We start from the raw sequence: 19,831 nt of genomic DNA, 5'->3' as shown, positions 1-19,831 counted from the left end.
CCCCTAAGTCCGCCCAGGAGCCGCGTTCCCGCCGGCCCGCTCGCCTCGGCGCCCTGGACGCCACTCACAGATGGCAGGGCAGCGTCGTGACGGAAACGGAAGTGGAGACGCGCGCGGGGCAGTGTGGAAGTAGCTCGCGGGTGCATGTGTGTGGAGCGCGCACAGTAGCCGGCCGGCCGGGGCCGGGCCGGGGTCGGGTGGGAGTCGGGACTCGGGGTATTTGAGGGGGACTCGCGTGGGGATTGGTGGGAGTGGGGATGGGTGGGGGATTGGGACTCGCGTGGGGGGTGGGGGAGTGGGGACTCGCTGGGATAGTGGTAGTGGGGAGGTTGGAGGGATGGGACTCGCGTGGGGGTGGGGAGGGGGGATGGGTGGGAGGGGGGCTCGCGTGGGGTGGGGAGGGACTCACGTGGGGATTGGTGGGGTGGGGGACTCGCGTGGGGGTGGGGGGACTCGCGGGGGGATTGGTGGGGGATCGGGAGGGATGGGGACTCGCGTGGGATTGGTGAGAGTGGGGGATGGTGGGAGGGGGCGACGGGTGGGGGAGGGGTTGGGAGGAATTTGCATGCGCATTGCTGGAAGTGCGGGGGGGGGGATTGGGGGAATTTGTTTCTTCCATCGCTGCTTCCAGTTGGAAGCCGCCAGCGCGTTTCCAGCTGGGTCCCTGGGGACCTCGCCAGGTGCCCCTCCCCTCCCTGTTCGCCTCCTTGGTGCTGCCCCCCGCGCACCCCTTTGACTCGCTGTCGGGAGTGCTGGGCTGGAGCCAGCAGGTGCGGATCTGGTCTCCTCACTGGCTGGGGGTCTGACAGGCTCTAGCCCAGCTCAGCTGCTGCTCGGGGAGGCGGTGGGTGCGGGTTGCACTGGGACTTGGGGTCACGATGCGAGGGGGCCGTAGCTAGCCAAGTAATAGGTGGCATTCTGCTGTCCTATGGATGGGCCGGACTAAATGCGTTCAGAGTCTTGTTCTGCTGTAGACAGGAGTGGGGCTGGTACTGGGGTCCCTGTGGGGCCTCGGAAGGAGTCGTGTGGTCACTCGCTCCTTGATCCGTAGCAGTCTGTCTTGGAGGGCAGCTGTGGAGAATGGGATGGGAGGGGGGCCTCCCTTCCCCCAGCCCAGTGTTGGGGTGAGTGATGTGCTCCCCAGGGTGCTCAGAGCTGATGAGGGGCGAATGAGTTCAACCTGCTGTCGCTTCCTGTCTCTCGGCAGAAGACGTGTGCTGCTGCCTGCAACTGATCGTGGGGCTGCCCTGCCTGCCGGAGAGCAAGCCGAGCCCGTGGGCCTGAGCGAGCCTGCGGGCTCCTTCACCCCCCAGCATGGGCAAGAAGGGCAAAGTGGGGAAGAGTCGCCGGGACAAGTTCTACCGCCTGGCCAAGGAGACGGGTGAGCGGGGGCGAGGGGCAGTGTCTGCTGAGTTCTTGGGGTGTCTCTGCCCCTCAGCACCCACATCTTACTCTGCCTGGCCGCAACCTCCCACATGTGGCCTGGCCTGGGCTGTGATCTCCGCCGCACCTCGTTCCTCGTTCTGTTGGTTTCCCCGCTTCCTGCCCTGCAGCAGCTGCTGGGGCACTGGCGATGGCCCCCCTCGCACCTGCAGAGTGCCGAACTGGGACTCACCCAGACCCCTGGAAAGCTCTGACTCTCCCTCCCTTTAGGCTTTCGCTCGCGATCCTCCTTCAAGCTGATTCAGCTCAACCGGAAGTTCCAGTTCCTGCCAAAATCCCGTGCGCTGCTGGACTTGTGTGCGGCCCCTGGCGGCTGGTGAGTTACCTGGGCCACAGCTGCCCCGTCAGAACCCAGGGGACATGGGGGCTGGCAGGGCCCCGGGTGACGGGAGGCAGGAATGTCCTGGCTGGCTTGGCAGAGCTCCATCCTGCTCGCTTTCACCTTGGGGAGACCCAGAGCCCATGTGCGGCCCTGCCTGCTTCCTGGGCTCTGTCGGTGGCCAGCGAACTGAGTCTTGGGGCAGAAGAGGAATTGTGCGGCGGCCCCGTGGCTTAGAGGCAGGACCAGACACTGTCCAACATCCCTGCTCCCCGGGCTGGCGAGCAGCCTTGTGGCCATCGCAGGCTGCGGCCGGGGGGGAACCCTGCGCCTGTCGGACTCCAGAGGGCACCATCACTATCCTGCCCCAAGCCCCGGGTGACTGTCCCGTAGCAGCCAGTGGCTGGTGAGAGCTCAGCGCCCAGGCCTGGAGCTGCTGCTGGTGCTTTGCTGGCCCCTCCAGAAGCAGGGGACCCATCTGCCCCCCCCCCCCCTATGTGGGCTGAAGCCCCAGGAAGTCTCCCCGCTCTGGCTCCACCAGGTGAGGTATTGCGGGTGTCTCCCCATGGAAGATGAGGGCAGAGCCGTCCAAGGTAATACAGCCGAGGCAGCGTGGACTGGGCAGAGGCTGCAGCGAGTCGAGGGAGCAGCTCCCAACGGTACCAGGCCCTCCAAGCTGGACCCCCCGACACTCTGCCAGTCTCAGACCAGCCTGTGACCCCAAACAGCCATATCGATGGGCTGCGTAGAGACTCGGGGTGCCAGGCCCCAGGGGGTGCGCGCAGAGCCCTGCCCTGCCTGGGTTTCTCCTCTGACAGAGTCAGTCCTGTGGGGCTTGTCTGCTTTCCTGTGATGGTGCTGGGGGGAAGCGGGGGGACCCGGGGAGCGAGGCCTTACGCTGTCTCTGGCCCTCTCTCCTCTCCACAGGCTGCAGGTGGCCTCCAAGTTCATGCCGGTTTCCAGCCTCATCATTGGTGAGTGAGGGGAGCCAGGGAGAGGGGCAGGACAGGATGCCCGGGAGGCTGGGCCCAGGAGAGAAGGGTCAGTTACCGAGGGCCTGGTTGGGAGGGAGACCCTGTCCCTCCTGATGGCTGGGGCGGGCGTCACCCCCATGGGAGTTGGGGGCTGTTGAGAATGGGGCAGCCCCCCTGTTCGGGGCGGGGGTCTGGCAGATGCTGAGTGTCTCTCTCCTAGGGGTGGATTTGGTCCCCATTAAGCCAATCCCCAACGTGGTGACGCTGCAGGAGGACATCACCACAGAGAAGTGTCGCCAGGTAATTCCCACCCCACAACGCCTCCTGAACCCCAACAGTCAGACATTTTAACACATCTCCCCCGGCCCTGTTTTTGGGGGGATGGAGGGCATCATGTCCACCCACCCCCCAGAGCCCTCTCTGCGGTGGGATCCCCGAGCCACCCACCCTGGTTTCCCTTGGGGGAGTGGGTAGGACCCTTGGGTTTGGCTCAGGCCTGAGATGCAGGTTCTGTGGACAGGTGGGAGCGTTGGTCTTGGGGTGTCGGAGGAGAGGCCTGGCGTGGGAGGAGGGGCGGCAGGCTCACTCTGCCCTCGCCCTCCCCCCACTCTTCTGTGAGGAACGTGAGGGGGCTGTCCTGGCAGGGAGGGTGTCCCAGGCTCACCCCCTGCCCTCGCCCCCCAGGCCGTGCGCAAGGAGCTGCAGACGTGGAAGGTGGACGTGGTGCTGAACGACGGGGCCCCCAATGTGGGGGCCAGCTGGGTGCATGACGCGTACTCCCAAGGTACCTCCCCACTCGCCTGGCGGCCCCGGTCCCTGTGACAGCTGAGGGTTCAGCTCCATCCCTAGTGCCTTGGAGCTGCAGTGTAGCCCCCGGGTCCAGCTCAGCAACCCTTGTGTCCCATCGCCCCCAGTGCAGGAGCAAAGGGCCCTCTGGGGCCGGCCCAGCTACAAGGGAGCAGGACCCTCCGGCTGTAGCCCGGCACTGTCGGTTGTGTGCTCCTGAGCGGAGAGCGGCAGGAGGCCTGGACTCCGTGGAAGTGTGAGACAGACGCCCCAGGGGAGGGAAAGGAACACACTGCACCAGGCGAGTGTCTCCTCAGCAGGCCCAGGCCTGAGTCCGGCCCAGCCCCGCCCCCTGCCTCATCCTTCCCCTCAGATATCACAACAGGCACCATGGGAACCAGAATCAAGCTGGACCCTGCTCCCTAGCCGTGCCCCGGGCTGCTGTACTTGGAGTCACTGGGAGTGAAGGCTCAACGAGGTTGGCTTTGGCACTGATCCATCTCCATTCTCCACTCCAGCCAACCTGACGCTCATGGCCCTGAAGCTGGCCTGCGAATTCCTTTCCAAGGGCGGCTGGTTCATTACAAAAGTCTTCCGCTCCCGTGACTACCAGCCCCTCCTGTGGATCTTCCAGCAGTTGTTTCGCAAGGTGCAGGCCACCAAGCCGCAGGCCTCCCGCAACGAGTCGGCCGAGATCTTCGTCGTCTGCCAGGGTGAGCTGGGGCCAGGGGTTGCTGAGTGGGAAGGGAGTGGGGGTTGCTGGCTGACACCTCTGATCCTTTTCTTTTCCTTCTCCTAGGATATCTGTCCCCAGATAAAATTGACAGCAAATTCTTTGATCCCAAATTTGCCTTCAAGGAAGTTGAGATTCAGGCCAAATCTGTGAGCGAGCTGGTGACCAAAAAGAAACCAAAGGTACAAGTGAGCAGTCCGGGGGGGAGTTGGCTGTGAGGGGAGGTCCTTTGGGGCAGAGAGAGCAGCCCCCATGGATAAGGAGAGGGGTCCACAGTTTAGAGTGGGGCTGGGGGAGGCTGTGGCGCTTGGACTCTGCCGAGTGGAGCCTGCTGCTTACTCGTCCCGTCTGGCTGGTAATGTATATGCTTGACGCTTCAAATGAGCTAATTTCCCAAAGCCGAGGAAAACTATGAGTGAAATTGCCTGGGAGGAAAATTGGCAGGAAAATTAATGAAAATTGGGAGCTCTTTTAAAAGGGTGTGTTACAGGCCAAAAAGCTATGATTCTACAGTCAAGAAAGAATTTGGCCTAAAATCCCATCCTGGTTCAATGGTGAAGAAAAAGTGGCAATTAGATATAGAAAAGCAATAGATAACACATGGAAAAGGGGAAATGCATAGCAATGGGTATAAATTAGAAGTTACGGAGGGTAGAAAGTTGATAAGGGAAGCTAAAGAGGTCAGAGTAAACTCCCTGGCTTGCAGAGCTAAGGACAATGAAGAATTTAAGGATATTAGGAACAAAATAAATGCTAGCAATGGTATAGGCCTATTACGCTAGGTGAAGATGGTAAAGTTAATATAGAAAAAACAGAAAAGTGTTTAATAAACATCTGTGTATTTGCCAAGAAGCAGGATTATGCTGTCATTACATGAGTGGTGAAGTACTTTCCAGTCCATTAGCAACCAAGTTGGATGTTAAAAAGCATCTACTAGGAACAAACATTTTTAAATCAGCAAGTCGCTAGCAACCGAAAAGTCCTAAAAGAGCTGGCTGAGAAAATCTCTGACCTGCTGATGTTAATTAATGTCAATTAATGTGATTGGGGCGGGGGGGCTGCCAAACAAACGTGATTTCATTCTTTGAAAAGTACTTGTCTTAGTGTTGCACAGCGTTCTAACTGGTCTGTCAGGGTCGCTGGCTGAACTGGATCCATTCAAACCCCAGGTGCTTTAATACAGTCAGAAGCAGGGTCATGTGTCTAGGGCCGTCCCTGCAGAGTGGGGGCCTGCGTCCTGGAAAGCAGGGATCCTGGACAGGACCTTGGAGTCATTGTGGACAAGCAGATGCCCGTGAGCTCCTGGGGTGATGCTGATGTGACCCGTGGCTGTGTGAAGAGGGGAGTCAGAGCGGATTTCTGTACGGCACTGCTGGGACCGACGCTGGAGACCGCACCCGGGTCTGGGGTCCGCATTCAAAAAGGATGTTGACGTATTAGAGAGAGTGCAAAAAAGAGCCACAAAAGCGATTTGGGGGTTGGCAAAGATGCCGGAGAGTGACACACACACAGAGCTCAGTATATTTCGCTGATCACCGAGCAGACTGAGAGTTGACCTGACGACAGTGATTTGATCTTAATGGGGAGAAAATACTGGCGACAAACGGGCTCGTGAAGGGCCACAGGCAGAACGAGAACCCCTGGCTGGAAGCTGACGTTAGACACGTTCAAGTTAGAAAGGAGGCAGGACGTGTTCCCCGAGCAGGCAATTGGCCATTGGAACAAACTGCCCAGGGAAGGGAGGGGGCCCCATCTTGGTATTGTCAGCTCCAGGCTGGAGGCTCCACAAGCCGTTGGGCTCCGTGAGGGAGGAAGTGAAACGGCTGGGCTAAGCTGATCTAATGGCCCTGCCGGGAATCTACGGCTCTGACCCCGTCCTCCTGTCTTGCAGGCGGAGGGATACGCAGAAGGTGACACGACGCTCTATCACCGCTTCACGCTGATGGATTTCCTCAAGGCCTCCAACCCTGTGGATTTCCTCTCCAAGGCCAACGAGGTGAGTGCCCAGGGCCTGGCCGGCCCCTGTGGGAGCGAAGCAGGGAGAGCCCCCAGCCTGGGCTTGGCTCAGCCCCTCTGCTGGACACCTGCAGTGCACTTAGCAGCACCCAGGGGCTTGCTGGTGGGACCCACGGCCCTCACCTTGGGCTTGGGGCAGGGGAAGGGTTGCGGGGGCTGCTGGGCCTTGGGAAGGAGACAGCTGCAACCTTTCCTCTTTGGCTCCTGTGCAGATCACGCTGGGGGACAGCGAGCTGGAGCGGCACAGCGCCACCACCGAGGAGCTGCGCCAGTGCTGCCGGGACATCCGCGTGCTGGGCCGCAAGGAGCTCAGGTACTGGGGAGTGAGGGCACGCGACCTGGGCTTGGGGAGTCCGACACAGCCTGGGGGCTGGTTCTAACTCGCTGCCTCTCTGCTCAGGGCCCTGCTGAACTGGAGGACAAAGCTCCGTCGCTTTATGGCCAGGAAGCTGAAGGACCAGGCCAAGGAGCTGGACATCAGGTAGGAGGAGAAAAGTGGCTTCCAGAATCTGTAACTGCCCCCTCCATGCACACCAAGGGGCGCTGTGACACTGGGCATGCCATAGCTCGTGCCCGCCGGCTGATGGCACTGGGGAGCTTGGCCCAGGGTTGGCGGGATGGGGCAGGGCCACGCTGAGTGACTCCATCTTCTGGCAGCTTGAGCTCCGGCGAGGAGGAGGAGGGCGGCGAGGAGGAGGCTGGGAAGACATCGGGAGCAGCTGGGGCTGGAGCCACAGAGGAGGAGGAGATGGAGCTGAGGCTGGCGGAGCTGAAGGCAGAGGAAGTGGCTGAGCTGAAGAGGTGAGTGCTGCCCTCCCCAGGGGATCTGGGCACCCAGGGATGGGGGAAGCTCAGTGCCGGGAGCTCCTGCTATGCTGCAGGCATGTGATGGACCCGTCCTCAGCTGGGCTGGGGTGTCCAGCCAGCAGAAATACTGCAGGGGGCTCTCCCTTGCCGCACGCGGGCATCCCCCCCGGTACCCATTTGCCCTGCGTACCCCCATGGCACCTCTCCCTGACCCCCTTCTCTCAGATGTGTTTCTGGGAGCAGTTTCCTTTGGGTTCAGGACCTCTGCCCTTCCCAGGGACCCCAGCCCGGCTCAGACGCTCGCCCACCCCAGCATGTGAGGGAAGCAGAGGCCCTGAGTGCTGCAGACCATGAGGGCTTGAGCCAGTCACTCCAGAGCTGGGAATAGAACCCAGGAGTCCTGCCAGCCAGGCCTTCTCTGACACCCCCCCCGCCTGCCGAGAGACCCGGCTCCATGTGTCCCCAGCAGCAGCTGGAGCTCACTGCCTGGTGGCAGCCATGCCGCCCCTCGGGCTGCCCAGTGCTCTGCTCCAGCAGCCAGGGAGGCACCTTGCGGATGGGGGGATGGTGCCCCTTCCCCCATGACTGTGCAGCTGAGAGCGCTACGGGCTGAACCCCACAGCACGGAGTCTCCATCTGGGGGCGCAGTCGGACAGGCCTGCTGGGAGGCAGGCTGGGGCAGCCGGGCTCCCATCCCCGCGACGGCAGTTGTGGGGCGCTGGCTGCAGCGTGACACCCCTCCCCCGGTGCGTTCCCCCCCAGGAAGAAGAATAAGATCCTGAAGGAGCAGCGGAAGCAGCGTGAGCGCATCGAGCTGAAGATGGACCTACCAGGCGTCTCCATCGCGGACGAAGGCGAGACTGGCATGTTTTCCCTCCGAACCATCGGCAAGACCCGGGTGAGGCTGCAGGGGCGGCAGCTGGCTCCCCACCGACGTGACAGCCCATGTCTGCTCGGGGCAGAGCCGGGGGGTTGGTGCGGCTCGGGCAATGGGAAGGCCACAGGGGAGTGAGCGGGGCTAGGAGAGTGGTGGGTGGGGGCACTCCAGGGGTGTTGGCGAGGCCAGGTGGAGACTGGGCTGGGAGAGCGGCAGGGGCGGAAGAGGAGGCAGGATGATTTGATTTCTGTGGAGCCTGGCTCCTGACCCTCGCTTCCTGGTCCTCAGCTGCTGAACGAGGTGGCCAGGGGCGACATGGCGTCTGCGGACGCCTTCCTGGAGGTGCTGCACGAGGACGACGACGTGGCCCTCTCGGAGCAGGATGACGCGGACGAGGTGTCTCTGGCCAGCGACCTGGGCTCAGATGAACTGGCCGATGTCGAGGAGCGGCTGCAGGAAGCCAAGCGGGGGCTGGGCCCAAAGAGGTCAGAGCCACTGTGGGGAGTAGGGGGGCAGGTGAGGGATCCTGGAAGCTGCAGTAAACTCCTCCCGCTTGGAGCAGCTTGAGGGCCAGCTTGGCCATGAGTAGAGCACTGCCAGATTCACGGCCGTGAAAAATGTGTTACATAAGATGAAATCTGGTCTCCCCTGTAATAACATCTGGTCTGTTGTGAACTTTTACCCTAAGCAGCGCTGGAAGGGGGTCGTGGCATTGCCACTCCCGCTTCTGCATGGCCTGGAGAGCAGCTGCTGCTGGCTGGCTGCCCGGCTCTGAAGGCAGCACAGAAGTGAGGGTGGCATAGTATTGGGGGGTCGTCACTTTTTTGGGGGAAGGGCCAGCATGGGCTTTACATCTTTTGCCATTTTTAAACGCACGTTCATGCTTCGTTACGACACCGTGAAATTTACTTATCTGAAACCGGGACAGTCAATCTTTTAAAAATGCTGTGAGTGAAATTTACAAAAACCGTGAATTTGGTAGGGCCATGGCCATGAGGGGTGCTGGGCAGGGGACAGCCTCTCTACTCTGGGCTCCCAGTAGGGGGCGCTGTGACTGGCTGGGCTGACGACCAGGCGGACGGAGTTGGCCTGCCTGGCCCTTAACCCTCGCAGCACCACTGTGGTGGGAAGCTCTGCCCTTTCCTAGGGGTTGGAGCCAGCTGGGCAGCTAAGTGCCCTGCCCCAGGGAGCCCTGTGTGAAGCGGCCGGCCACCCCCGCCGGGTCCCGGTCCGTGGCCCCAGGGCTGAGGGCGCCCGGCCGCCCCCACCGAGTCCCGGTCCATGGCCCCAGGGCTGAGGGCGCCTGGCTGGGTGTGTTGCAGAGGGACCTTCCAGCAGCCGGCGGAGGAGGATGGAGAGGAGAATCCCCTGCTGGTGCCCCTGGAGGAGAAGTCGGTGCTGCAGGAGAGGCAGACCAACCTGTGGTTCGGGAAGGTGAGTGCCCTCACTGGCCGGGAAGTGCCAGGCCCCAAGGTGGGGGGTGTCCCAGCCCCTGTGCAGCCTCTCCAGCCTCACCTGGGCCACCTGCCCTCTGCTGGCTGGAGCAAGGTCTGCGCTGGCTCTGGGCTGTCACCCTCTGGTGGCAGCCCAACACGTGTGAGCTGTGGTGCTAATGGCTGGCAGGAGACTCTTGAGCTCCCCCAGGGAGGCCTGGCTGAGGCTGGGGAGTTACAGGGGCCAGAGTTTCCCCACGTCGGCTGCAGGGACCCCAAGGATGGGGGGAGAAGAGGGAGCGCAGTGAAAGCCCATGCACAAGGGCCTGCGTCCTTGCCTCAAACATCCCCTCACTCCCAGCTCCCCACATATCTCCTCCTGCTCCCCATCCCTGCCAAGTTCCCTGCCATTCATGTGTCTCCTGCTGCCCCCTCCCGCCAGCTCAGCCCTGCCCTCTGTGACCAACCCCTCCCCCTCCCTAGGAGGTCTTTGCCGGCATTGAGGACGATGCGGACGAGGCCCTGGAGATCAGCCAGGCGCAGGTGCTGTCCGAGAGGAAGGAGCCGCTGGCAGGTGAGAAGGGGGCCATGGCATGGTGCACGGGGCCGGCTGTCGCTGGGGATGGCACCTGTCGGGGTTGCCTCCCCATTCTGAACTCTGGGGTACGGATGTGGGGACCCGCATGAAAAAGCCCCTAAACTTATTTTTACCAGCTTAGGTTTAAAACTTCCCCAAGGCACAAATTCCTTCCTTGCCCTTGGTATCGCTGCCACCACCAAGTGATTTAAACAAACGTTCAGGGAGGGCCACTTGGAGCCCTACCTCCCCCAAAATATCCCCCCAAGCCCTTACACCCCCTTTCCTGGGGAGGCTTGAGAATAATATTCTCACCAATTGGTTGTAAAGTGAGCACAAATCACCCCCCTTGGGTCTTTGGGACACTGAAAAACAGGTTCTTAAAAGACGTTTATTTTAGAAAACAGATAAAAGAATCGTCTCTGTAAGATCAGGATGGAAGATAACTTTACAGGGTAACAAAAAGATTCAAAACACAGAGGATTTCCTCGCTGTTACTTACTGTTTCTGCGATATTAGATGCTTAGTTCAAATATGGCTTGGGGAGATGTGTTTTCCCTGCCCTGGCTCCTCGCTGCCCCAGAGAGAACAAAGGAACAAAAACCTTCCCCCACAGATTTGAAAGTATCTTCTCCCCTTATTGGTCCCTTTGGTCAGGTGCCAACCAGGTTATCTGAGCTTCTTACCCCTTCCAGAGTAAGGAGGGATTTTATGCTCCCTGTAGCTGTATGTTTATGACAGTGCCCCTGGCAGCCAAGCCCAGGAGGGAGCTGGGCCCCCATTGTCCAGGCAAGGAACTGGCCACGGGATCACAGAAGCAATTGGAGCCCAGGATCCCTGACCTGCTCTCAGGAGCGACTGAATGTGGAGAGTGGCTGGTGAAACATGCTCGACCCTGCCTCAGCCTCCCCAGGGAAAGGGGCCCAGCCAAACGGGGCAGAGCGCAGGGTTCCCCTGAAGGTAGCAGGTCGGCCCCAGGCTGTCCATCCAGCCCCTGTGGCTGGGGTCCCGGGAAGCAGGATTCCCCCTTATCAGCCGCAATGCCCCTCGGCCGTGAGCTCCCTTGGGACCCCCCTGTCCACCTCACCCACTGGCCTTGCTTGTCACACCCAGGGAATGTGAAGGGGAAGGGGCAGAAGAAGCTGCCCTCATCCCAGGAGAAAGCTGCAGCGGAAGTGGGGCCCAGGGCAGCTGTGGGGACTGGTCCCAGCGAAGCCCAGGGCAGGGGGAGCAGCAGCGAGGACGACTCTGACAGCAGCAGCGACGAGGAGAGGTGAGGAGCCAACAGGGGTCTCTGGCCTGCCCAGTGTGGGGGAGGGGTGGGTGTAGCTGGGGGCCCAGGCCCCCGGACTCTATGCAGTGGGAGGGATGAGTTGGGAGGGGGCTGCTTCCCGCCCCCCCCCGTCCTGAGCACCATCGCCTTGGGGGGTGCTGCATGAGCAGCAGTGACAGCTCCTCTCTTCCCCCCAGGGAGGCGTCGCAAAAGGGAAGGAAGCGGGCACTGGCCGAGCCAGGTGGCTTCGAGGTGGTGCCCATTGAGGACCCAGGTGAGTTGAGTGGGGGCTGTGTGCAGGGAAAGGCAGCCCTGCTGGGGCATCTGCACCCCTGGACACCAGCGTGGAGCTCAGGGCTAGGTGGAGGGCACAGGCCCAGCTGGCGGCGGAGGGCATAAGGCCATGGAGGTTTCTACCCCTGGGGGAATTGTGTACAGAATTTATGTGCCCCACAGATTTCTTTGCTTCCCTGCAGAAAAATGACTTTCTGATGGGGAAGCAAAGGGAAGCCCCAAGAGTGGCCCCAGCGATATGTTTCGGGTGCCCAGGGCAGCTGGCAGAGGTAAATCACTGTGGGATGGGGGTGGGACTGGGGAAGACCCAGCTGGTGACTCCTACCCTGCGCTCGGCTCAGCTGCTAGTCCTGGCTGGGATTTCCTCTTCCCATGCACGGCATCCGGGGCTGTCAGAGCCACCCCAAATTTCTCCCTCGGCTGCAGGAAGCTCTGCAAACTCCCCCCACCACCTGCGCGTCCTGCACCCACCGCTCCTCAGCTGCTTGGGGATGGATCCCTGTACAGGGAGCTGCTCTCCCGTCTGCCCAACCCCCATGCATCCAGACCCCCCCACTGAGTCTCATTCACCCCCCACCCAGAATCCCCTCCGGATTAGCAGCACTCCTCCTGCATCTGGATCCCCACCCCACTCAGACCCCCCTCCCGCTGAGCCCCAACCACCTTCACCTAGATCCCTCTGCAGGGTCCTGTTGCACCTAGAACCCCTAACAAACCCCTGTGCCTCCAGATCCCCTGCTGAGCCGCCCGCACCCAGATTGCCCCACACAGAACCCTCTCATCCCACACCTGGATCCCCCCACACTGAACCCCTTCACACTTGGATTCTGCTGGGCTGAGCCTGTCGGCCCACCCTGGCATAGAGGGGCAGGACCCTGGGGTGTTTCTGTGGCAGGCCTGGTCCTTGTGCTGCGTCAGGGTTGGGTGCAGCCTCACTGCTGAGTCCATGTCCCGGGGGAGCTGCAGGGTGATCTGCCACCTCTGCAGCCAGGGGCCTCTGCTCCCCAAGGCCAGACTGGCGCCTCCACAATGGTTTGGAGCACAACGCTCTCGGGAGCGACCGGTTTCATATACGGAGCCGCCAGGGGTGGCTGGGAGGGTTTGTAGCGGCTTGAGCCCTAACATGCCTGTCTTCTGCCCCCCAGTGAAGAGAGCCCGTGTCCTGGACGCGGAGGGGCTTGCGCTGGGGTCTGTCATTGCCACCTCTAGGAAAGCCAAGCGAGACCTGATTGACAACTCCTTCAACAGGTACCGAGGGCAGCAGGCAGTGCGGGGCACTGGCAGCCAGCTGGCCCGGGCGGGCCCTTGTGGGGTCAGCGGTGATTTTGAGGGGCCCATCCCCCCTTGGTTTCTCTCTCTTGGGGAGAGAACGGGGTGTGTTGCGGGAGGGGAGGGATCCTTCATTTGACCCCTTGTCTCCTGCCGTGTGGGTGTGAGCTGTGTCTGGCAGTCACTTCCCGTGGGGATGGTCTCTCTGTCCGTTAGCCCTGGGGGCGGGGGGGCAGGCCTCTGCCTGTCCCTGGGGCCTGCCCTCACCTGGGCACCCCCCCCAGGTATGCCTTTAACGAGGAGGAGGGGGAGCTGCCCGAGTGGTTCCAGCAGGAGGAGCAGCAGCACCGCCGGAAGCAGCTGCCTCTGGACCGGCAGACGGTGGAGGAATACCGGCAGCACTGGCGCCAGATCAACGCCCGCCCCATCAAGAAGGTGGCGGAGGCCAAGGCCCGGAAGAAGCGGCGGGTAAGTGAGCCGCACGGCCGGCGTCCCTGGGCAGGGTTTCCCTTCCTCCACCCTCTCCTCTCGCTGCCTGGCGGGGCCCCCAGCCACCCCCTGACCTCTCCCGTCTCCCCCAGCTGCTGAAGAAGATGGAGCAGATGAAGAAGAAGGCGGAGGCTGTGGTGAGCACGGTGGATATTTCAGAGCGTGAGAAGGTGGCCCAGCTGCGCAGGTGAGTTACGAGGTCGGGATGTACGGCATGGGCAGGGGGTGGTCGGATCTCTCAGAACAACAGAAGCCAGGCCAGGCCGGCATACGACCATGAGGCTAGGCAGGCTGCCAGAGCCGCATCAGAAGGTTCCCGAGGGGTCGTTTCTGCTCCCTACTTCTGCCTTGGCCGGGCCCCAGTGCTGGGTAGTAACATCGAGCCGGGGGGTTCTGAGAAGAGGGTCGTGCAGCCAGTGACCTGGGAGGGCGGGGGGCTGGCTGGACTGGGGCTGAGGAGGCAGCTGAGAAAGGCGGTGGTCAGACAGGAAGGGGGTCCCCATGTTTTTCTGAGGCTGCGGCCCTGGAGCGCAGGGCTGCTCCCAGGGCTGTGGAGCCGGGGGCTCAACCCAGTGCTATTTGTACCCTAGGACGCGTGTGGAGTGCAGGGCTGGGAGTTGCTCCCAGCAGCTGTCGCATTGACACCCCCTGGGCTGGCCGGGAGGGCGGATCTCTGCTCTAACCTCCCTCCCCTCTCCTCTGGCAGCATCTACAAGAAGGCCGGCCTGGGGAAGGAGAAGCGGCAGGTCACCTACCTGGTAGCCAAGAAGGGGGTCGGCCGGCGTGTGCGGCGCCCCGCAGGGGTCAAGGGGCACTTCAAGGTGGTGGACAGTCGCATGAAGAAGGACGTGAGGGCTCAGAAAGGCAAAGAGAAGACGAGACGGCGCCGCAAGTGAGGACTCTGCCCCAAGGGCTGGGCACAGCCAGCGTTTGGCACCCTGTGCCAGGCTGGGGTGGTTGGACAGCCCACGTGCCAGGCCTGGGCCCGGCTCCGAGTGACTCTGGACACCCTGACTCTGTTCCAAGCCCCTGGCTCCTCAGCCAGAGGAGGAGAGAGTCACGCTCTGGATCATGAGGTCACTTCCTGTTGGCAGTGGAGCCACTTCCTGTCTGCAGCCTTGCGGGAACCGGCTCTGCCAGCCTCAGCTTCGTGGGGCCACTGCCCTTCCCAGGGTTGCTGTGCGGCAGACGATTGGTTAGCCCTGGTCATGTGTTGCCCGTCCAGAATTGACAGCTGTCATGAGACTCCCCAGGGAGACGGCCGCACTCTGTACATCCACCTTCCAGCTGCACCCCCACTGCGTGCCAGTCCCGGTCCCCGCGAGAGGAAGGCCAGGAGGTGACTCTTGCTTTCAGCCAGGCATCCCGTGCTGGACCAACCCCTGTGCAGTCCGGGGCCTGGCCCAGAGCAGGGCCCTGCTCTGGTTGTCGGTGGAGCAGGGGTTCGCTGGGAGAGCAGGAGCCAAAGCTGGGCAGGGGGAGGCATCCCTGTCCCTGGGGCTTTCTCAGCTCCCCTGGCTGGGCTCCCTGGGGGCAGCCGCTCTCCTGGCTTGCTCTGAAATTAAACCTTGTTCTCTGGGCCTGTTTACTGTTTCCCACGGCTTTCCCAGCCTGTTAGTTAGCTCCGGGGCTGGGTGTCTCTTTCGGCCTCCTGGCTGCAGTACCAGCAGGACACTGGGGCAGGTGCAGCTGCCAGCATCAGATGGGGCAGCTCCTCAAACAAGCTGTGGCCTCTCCCCTTGGGGCTCTCTCCCAGCCCTGCCCATCTCAATAGGGGACTTGAGAGAAAGGCCTGAATTGTGGCTTCTGGGGGCCAGTGGGGTGGTAGCTACTGGGATGGGGGAGGTCAGTAGGCCTGGGACAGAGGCCAGAACCCAGGCTCTGTGGCCAAGTGGGGGGGAAAGGGCAGAGATCTGTTTCTCCTGCTCTGGGCAGAGGCATCAGTGTGAAGTTGAGGGCAGGGCGGGAGGGATGTTCTTGGGCTCTGTTTTGGTGTCTTCACTGAAACGACTCAGCTTCGTTCTCTGCCCGAGCTTCGTGGCAGGTCCAGACGGGGACACCAGCTCAGTGACATGAGGGTCCCTGCACTGTGAGCTCTTGGGAGGCTGCTGTAGGATCTTAGCTGGGGGTGAGAGAACTGTGGCGCAGCCACCCTTAGATCGGGCGTTTCCCAAGCACCTGACTGCAACTAAAGGCTTTAACTTGGTTTTGTGCGTGGAGCTTCTGGATTTTTGTTTTTGTTTAAAAAAGCCCCTAACTGGAACCCTACTGCCCCTCTGCACAGGTCAGCAGCAGGGCTGGAGCCTTTAGATCAACTGCACAGACCTGTCACTTCAGCCAGCGGAGCAGCTGATAGGAGTAGAAGGCTGTTGTCCTTCATGTAGACTACTCGCTAGAGGGAAGAAATGAGACTTCCCCCTTCACCAGGGGGTTTCACAGCAGTGGGAAATGGAGAGTGAGGGCGGTCAGGGTTCCATTCCAGGTGCTGGGGGGAGCGTTCTCTAGTGGTTCTAGCTCTGTCCCCTCTGACTTCTGCCACCCCCTGTCCCCACGTCTTCCTCAGCTGTGTGTGTCCTGGTCCCAGTGTCTTCTCTTCCACGCTGCTTGGGCTCCAGCAGCAGGAGTGTGGAGATCACAGCAGACACGTTTCCTGCTCTGTCTTTTGGGTGCCCAGCCACCACTGTGGTCTCTGGCTCCACGACTGGCACGTGCTCAGTCATTCTGTGGGTTGGGGCACACAGGCCAGTGCTAAGTCGGGAGAGCAGGGCGCGTGCTCAGGGCAGGGGCAGTCTTGGGAGAACTTAGCTGTAAAACACTGACAACTCTCTGTGGAGCATGTGCAAACTGAGTTGTTTTTAGAGACTCATAACTCGGCCAAATTTTGACATGGGCGTCAACGTCCCTGCTTCAAAGCCAGAGCTCAACAAAACACTGGCAGGAATCTTTAACCAGGGCAAATCGCTGTGTTTTTCCAAACTAGCAGAGCCATGTTACGTGACACCAGCCTGTAAATAAAGTGACTGTGGCAGACACGGCTGGACCCCCGGTTATAACCAACTGCACCCAGGGCCTTAGACTGGGATCTGTCAGGCTCCTGGCACCAGCTTGGCCTCTGGTTTGTGAAGTCTCAGGCCGCAAGCGGAGCCTGGGCTGAAGATGAGTCCATGGCTCCTGCCGTGCTGCTGGTGGCCTAGGGAGGCTGAGCACAGGCCCAGCAGTCTGGTAGCTGATGTTCTGGGCTGTGCCTGTGTTTAGGATGGAGGCAGCCGTGCAAAGGATCAGTCGCTTTAGACAGATGCTGGTTGGCTCCTTGGGCCACCCCCCACAGCTGCCTGCAGTGGTTTTCCTCATGTTTGCTCACACCGTTTGGCGTAGTTCTGTGCACCACCTTGATCACTGCTCCCTTGTGTCCCCTACCCCCGCTCGAGTTTGAGTCTCCTCAGCTAGTGTCACCTGCTGTCTCACACAGGTCCAAAGGTGCAGCCAGCCAGCACTTGGAATCAGCCCAAACTCTGTCCTCAGCAGGTGAAACTCGTGTGTGGCACCGGTGGGACTGAGGTGGCATCACTGCCTGCGGCCCCTGCAACGGCAGAGAGCTAAGTGGGCTGTAGCCATGCAGCTGTCTGATGCTGAAGGTGGAAAAGTCGCAGATGCTGCGCTTGCCTCGAGAAAAGTCGGGTGCCTAGAAGACACCACGTGATCGCAGCTGTGTATTCCTGCCCGGCCTTGTCCCAGGGAACAGGCATCAGCTCGCTGCAGGAAGCTGCACGGAGCACCCAGCTGCCAGGGCCTGGCAGTGGGGCCCTCAGTAAAAGAAATACATCCCCCACCAGCTGCTGTAGGGACAGAGGGGGCAGGTGCCCCAGACTGGGTCCTGCACCTTCCACCACGGGCTCCAGAGCAGCTGCAGTTGAGATGGTTGTGAACATTGCACTAGTGGTCCTCGGTGACGTTGTGTGAGAGCCCCCAGGGAGCTGCCACAGCCTCCCCTCCCCCAGCTCAGCACCAGTTGCTGCCTGGCACCTAATCACAATCTCCTTAAAGATGGGCTCAAACCGGCCCCCCACAAATGACTTCAAGGTGGAGGAAGCTGCTTGCTCTGCCTGCTGTGGACCCAAAGGAACTTCACTAGGGCACTGACGAAGTGGGAATGTTCTTGATGTGTTATTTGAATGCTGAGTGGGGAGTATTGACCTGGGAAGTTGCAGGGGAGTTGGGACGGCAGGCATTGGGGAAGGGAGGATACCTGAGCATGTAACCTGAGAACCCAGGAGTGGGGTTGGAGGCCAGGGAACACCTCTGCCCGGGAAACTGGACAAAGGCTGGAGGAGGAGCCGGGGGGAGGCTGAGTGAGAGGCTGGAGGGAGTTTCAGTTTGGAGCTGGCTGGGAAATGGGGAGAGGAGCCCCAACAGCGCTTGGGCTTCCCAACGGGGCTGTGGCCTCCCTAGGGCCCCAGATGGGCCTAACTAAACGGGGTCCTGTTGTCTGTACTGGCAAGACCTGTCTTGGACTGTGTTCCTGTCGTCTGAATAAACCTGTTTTACTGGCTGGCTGAGAGTCATGGTGAATGGCAGGAAGACAGCGGTGCCGGGCCTAGTCTCCCCACACACTGCGACAACTGGTGGTAGCGGTTGGAACTACTGCACCCCGTGAATGGCACTTCTTGCAGTAAGTGACTGGGGAGCAGTAAAATGAAGGGGGATTGATGGGGACCAGGCATGCTGAAGAATCAGTGAGGGACGGTTTCAGGGGCTGATTAAAGCCCAGGAGTGTGTAACCAGCAAGAAGGACTTCTGCAGTAACGGGGTCCCCCGAGGGATACAGCAAGTGGTCCCAAGGGCACAGGAGTCTGCCACTCGACCCTGGCAGAGGTGGTGACCGCGAGAAGGGCTGGCACACTAGCGGTCTCCCTGGAAACGGGAATGGTGATGTGATGAAGTGTGTGTGGGGGTTTCTTGGAGTTTTCTGTGTTTTCCAGTGGTTTGCATGCACAGGAGGTGGGACTCAGTGTCCCCGGATGTTACTGGTTTAACAAGGTGAGGGGAGAGGGAGTTTGTTGTTACAGAGGACCAGAGAGGGACTCGGGACCCCGGCCGATGGCCTAGAGGATGGAGACCCCAGCGACTGGTGACCCGGGGACCCAGCTCAGGAGTCACAGCTGGTTCTGGCCAGTGGGAGGACAATGGGCTGCAGAGAGAGGACCCCAGTGACCTGACCAGCTGGTTCCAGCCGGAGGGGCCAGAGGAGGGCTGAGACGAGAGGAGACCCAGGCCTTCATGTTTATGACCCTGTTTACCTGGAGAGAAGACAATGGACAGAGGCAGGGCTTGGGGCCGGGGATATTGGAGGCCCAGCTGGGAAGCAGGGGGACTGTGGGCTGGAGAGGGGGAGCAGGCAGAGCCCACCTGGATGTAGGGGGAGTGGGATATGCTGTGCTGAGAGAGGCCAGGCCTGAGGCCCTGAGAGTTTACTGTGCTGTGTTCAACTCTCAATAAACCCTCCTGTTTTATGCTGGCTGAGAGTCACTGTGGTCTAGAGAACAGGGTTGCATCAACCCCTTCGGGGGTGAGGAAGCCCAGGGGGTCCAGAGCACGTGGACTCCCGGGGGAAGCCCACGGCAGAGACAGATGTGCTGAGGCTCAGAGAGGTGCGGCTCCAGGAGGTGGAGGGGCCTGACCCCAAGAGAGAGTGGACCCCTGAGAAGGGCTGTCGCACTGGAAGGGGCACCCCCCACAGACCGGACCGGGCCAAGAGTGGGCAGGATCTGTGAGTCCGTGACAGGCGAGCACCCAAGCCTATGAGTGGCCAGCAGGAAGATGTATGCTAAGTGCCTTAAGAGTGACCTGGTGGAGCTGTGCAAGCAGAGAGGGTTGCACAGTGGGAGGCTCACCTGTGATTGCCCAGCTGGAGAAGGGAGAGTATTCAAATGATCTCTGTCCTGAGGGAAGCAGCCTGGCAGATGCAGCATAGGCACCAGTGTCTGTCACAGCTGGGAGTGGTCAGCCAGCTGCTGAGGGCTTCCCGAGACCCCTTCTTTCTTTGCAAACGGGAAGGGCAGGAAGGAGCCCAGCGAATACCAAAGGCACCATGACATCCTCTCGGCGACACTCAGCATCTATGGAGCAGACACGGCTGAAATGGGGGCTAAAAATGAGAGAGCTGGAGGATTATGAGAAACAGAGACCACATGAAGAGAGAGAAAGGCAGCGTGAACTGGAGGAGAAAGAGAGACAGAGGCAGCATGAGCTGGAGCTGGCCAGGCTAAGGAGCAGTGAGCCTCTGGCTGCGGTGAGTGAGGGGGGGCCCAGGACTGCACGGAGCTTTGATAAGTGCCTCCTGGCCCAGCGTAACGAGGGGGAGGACATGGATGACTTCCTGGATGCCTTTGAGACGGCCTGCGAGCTGCACCAGGTAGATCCTGTGGACAGGCTCTGGGTTCTCACTCCCTTACTGGACCCCAAGGCCGTGGCATTGTACCGCCAGCTGGGAGAGGAGGAGAAAGGGGCCTACGAACTATTCAAGCAGGCCCTGCTGCTCGAG

General features: G+C 61.0%; 1 protein-coding gene across 1 annotated transcript; it reads left to right on the top strand.

Annotated features, from left to right (window-relative positions):
- The first annotated feature begins 1,206 nt into the window (after nucleotides 1-1,206).
- FTSJ3 (FtsJ RNA 2'-O-methyltransferase 3) lies at nucleotides 1,207-15,496 on the top strand. Its single transcript, XM_032785271.1, has 21 exons — nucleotides 1,207-1,381; nucleotides 1,654-1,759; nucleotides 2,690-2,736; nucleotides 2,957-3,036; nucleotides 3,421-3,520; nucleotides 4,041-4,235; nucleotides 4,322-4,437; nucleotides 6,147-6,251; nucleotides 6,484-6,584; nucleotides 6,672-6,752; nucleotides 6,929-7,072; nucleotides 7,841-7,976; nucleotides 8,244-8,440; nucleotides 9,278-9,389; nucleotides 9,872-9,962; nucleotides 11,079-11,238; nucleotides 11,436-11,512; nucleotides 12,678-12,780; nucleotides 13,086-13,269; nucleotides 13,383-13,477; nucleotides 13,997-15,496. The coding sequence occupies exons 1-21, from the start codon at nucleotides 1,315-1,317 to the stop codon at nucleotides 14,184-14,186; spliced, it is 2,487 nt and encodes an 828-aa protein (XP_032641162.1). The 5' UTR covers nucleotides 1,207-1,314; the 3' UTR covers nucleotides 14,187-15,496.
- The last annotated feature ends 4,335 nt before the right edge of the window (nucleotides 15,497-19,831 follow it).

Source organism: Chelonoidis abingdonii, chromosome 21, assembly GCF_003597395.2.
Source record: "Chelonoidis abingdonii isolate Lonesome George chromosome 21, CheloAbing_2.0, whole genome shotgun sequence".
Taxonomy (NCBI): domain Eukaryota; kingdom Metazoa; phylum Chordata; order Testudines; family Testudinidae; genus Chelonoidis; species Chelonoidis abingdonii.
The sequence above is the reverse complement of the archived record's forward strand: the minus strand, read 5'-3'. Positions and strand labels throughout refer to the sequence as shown.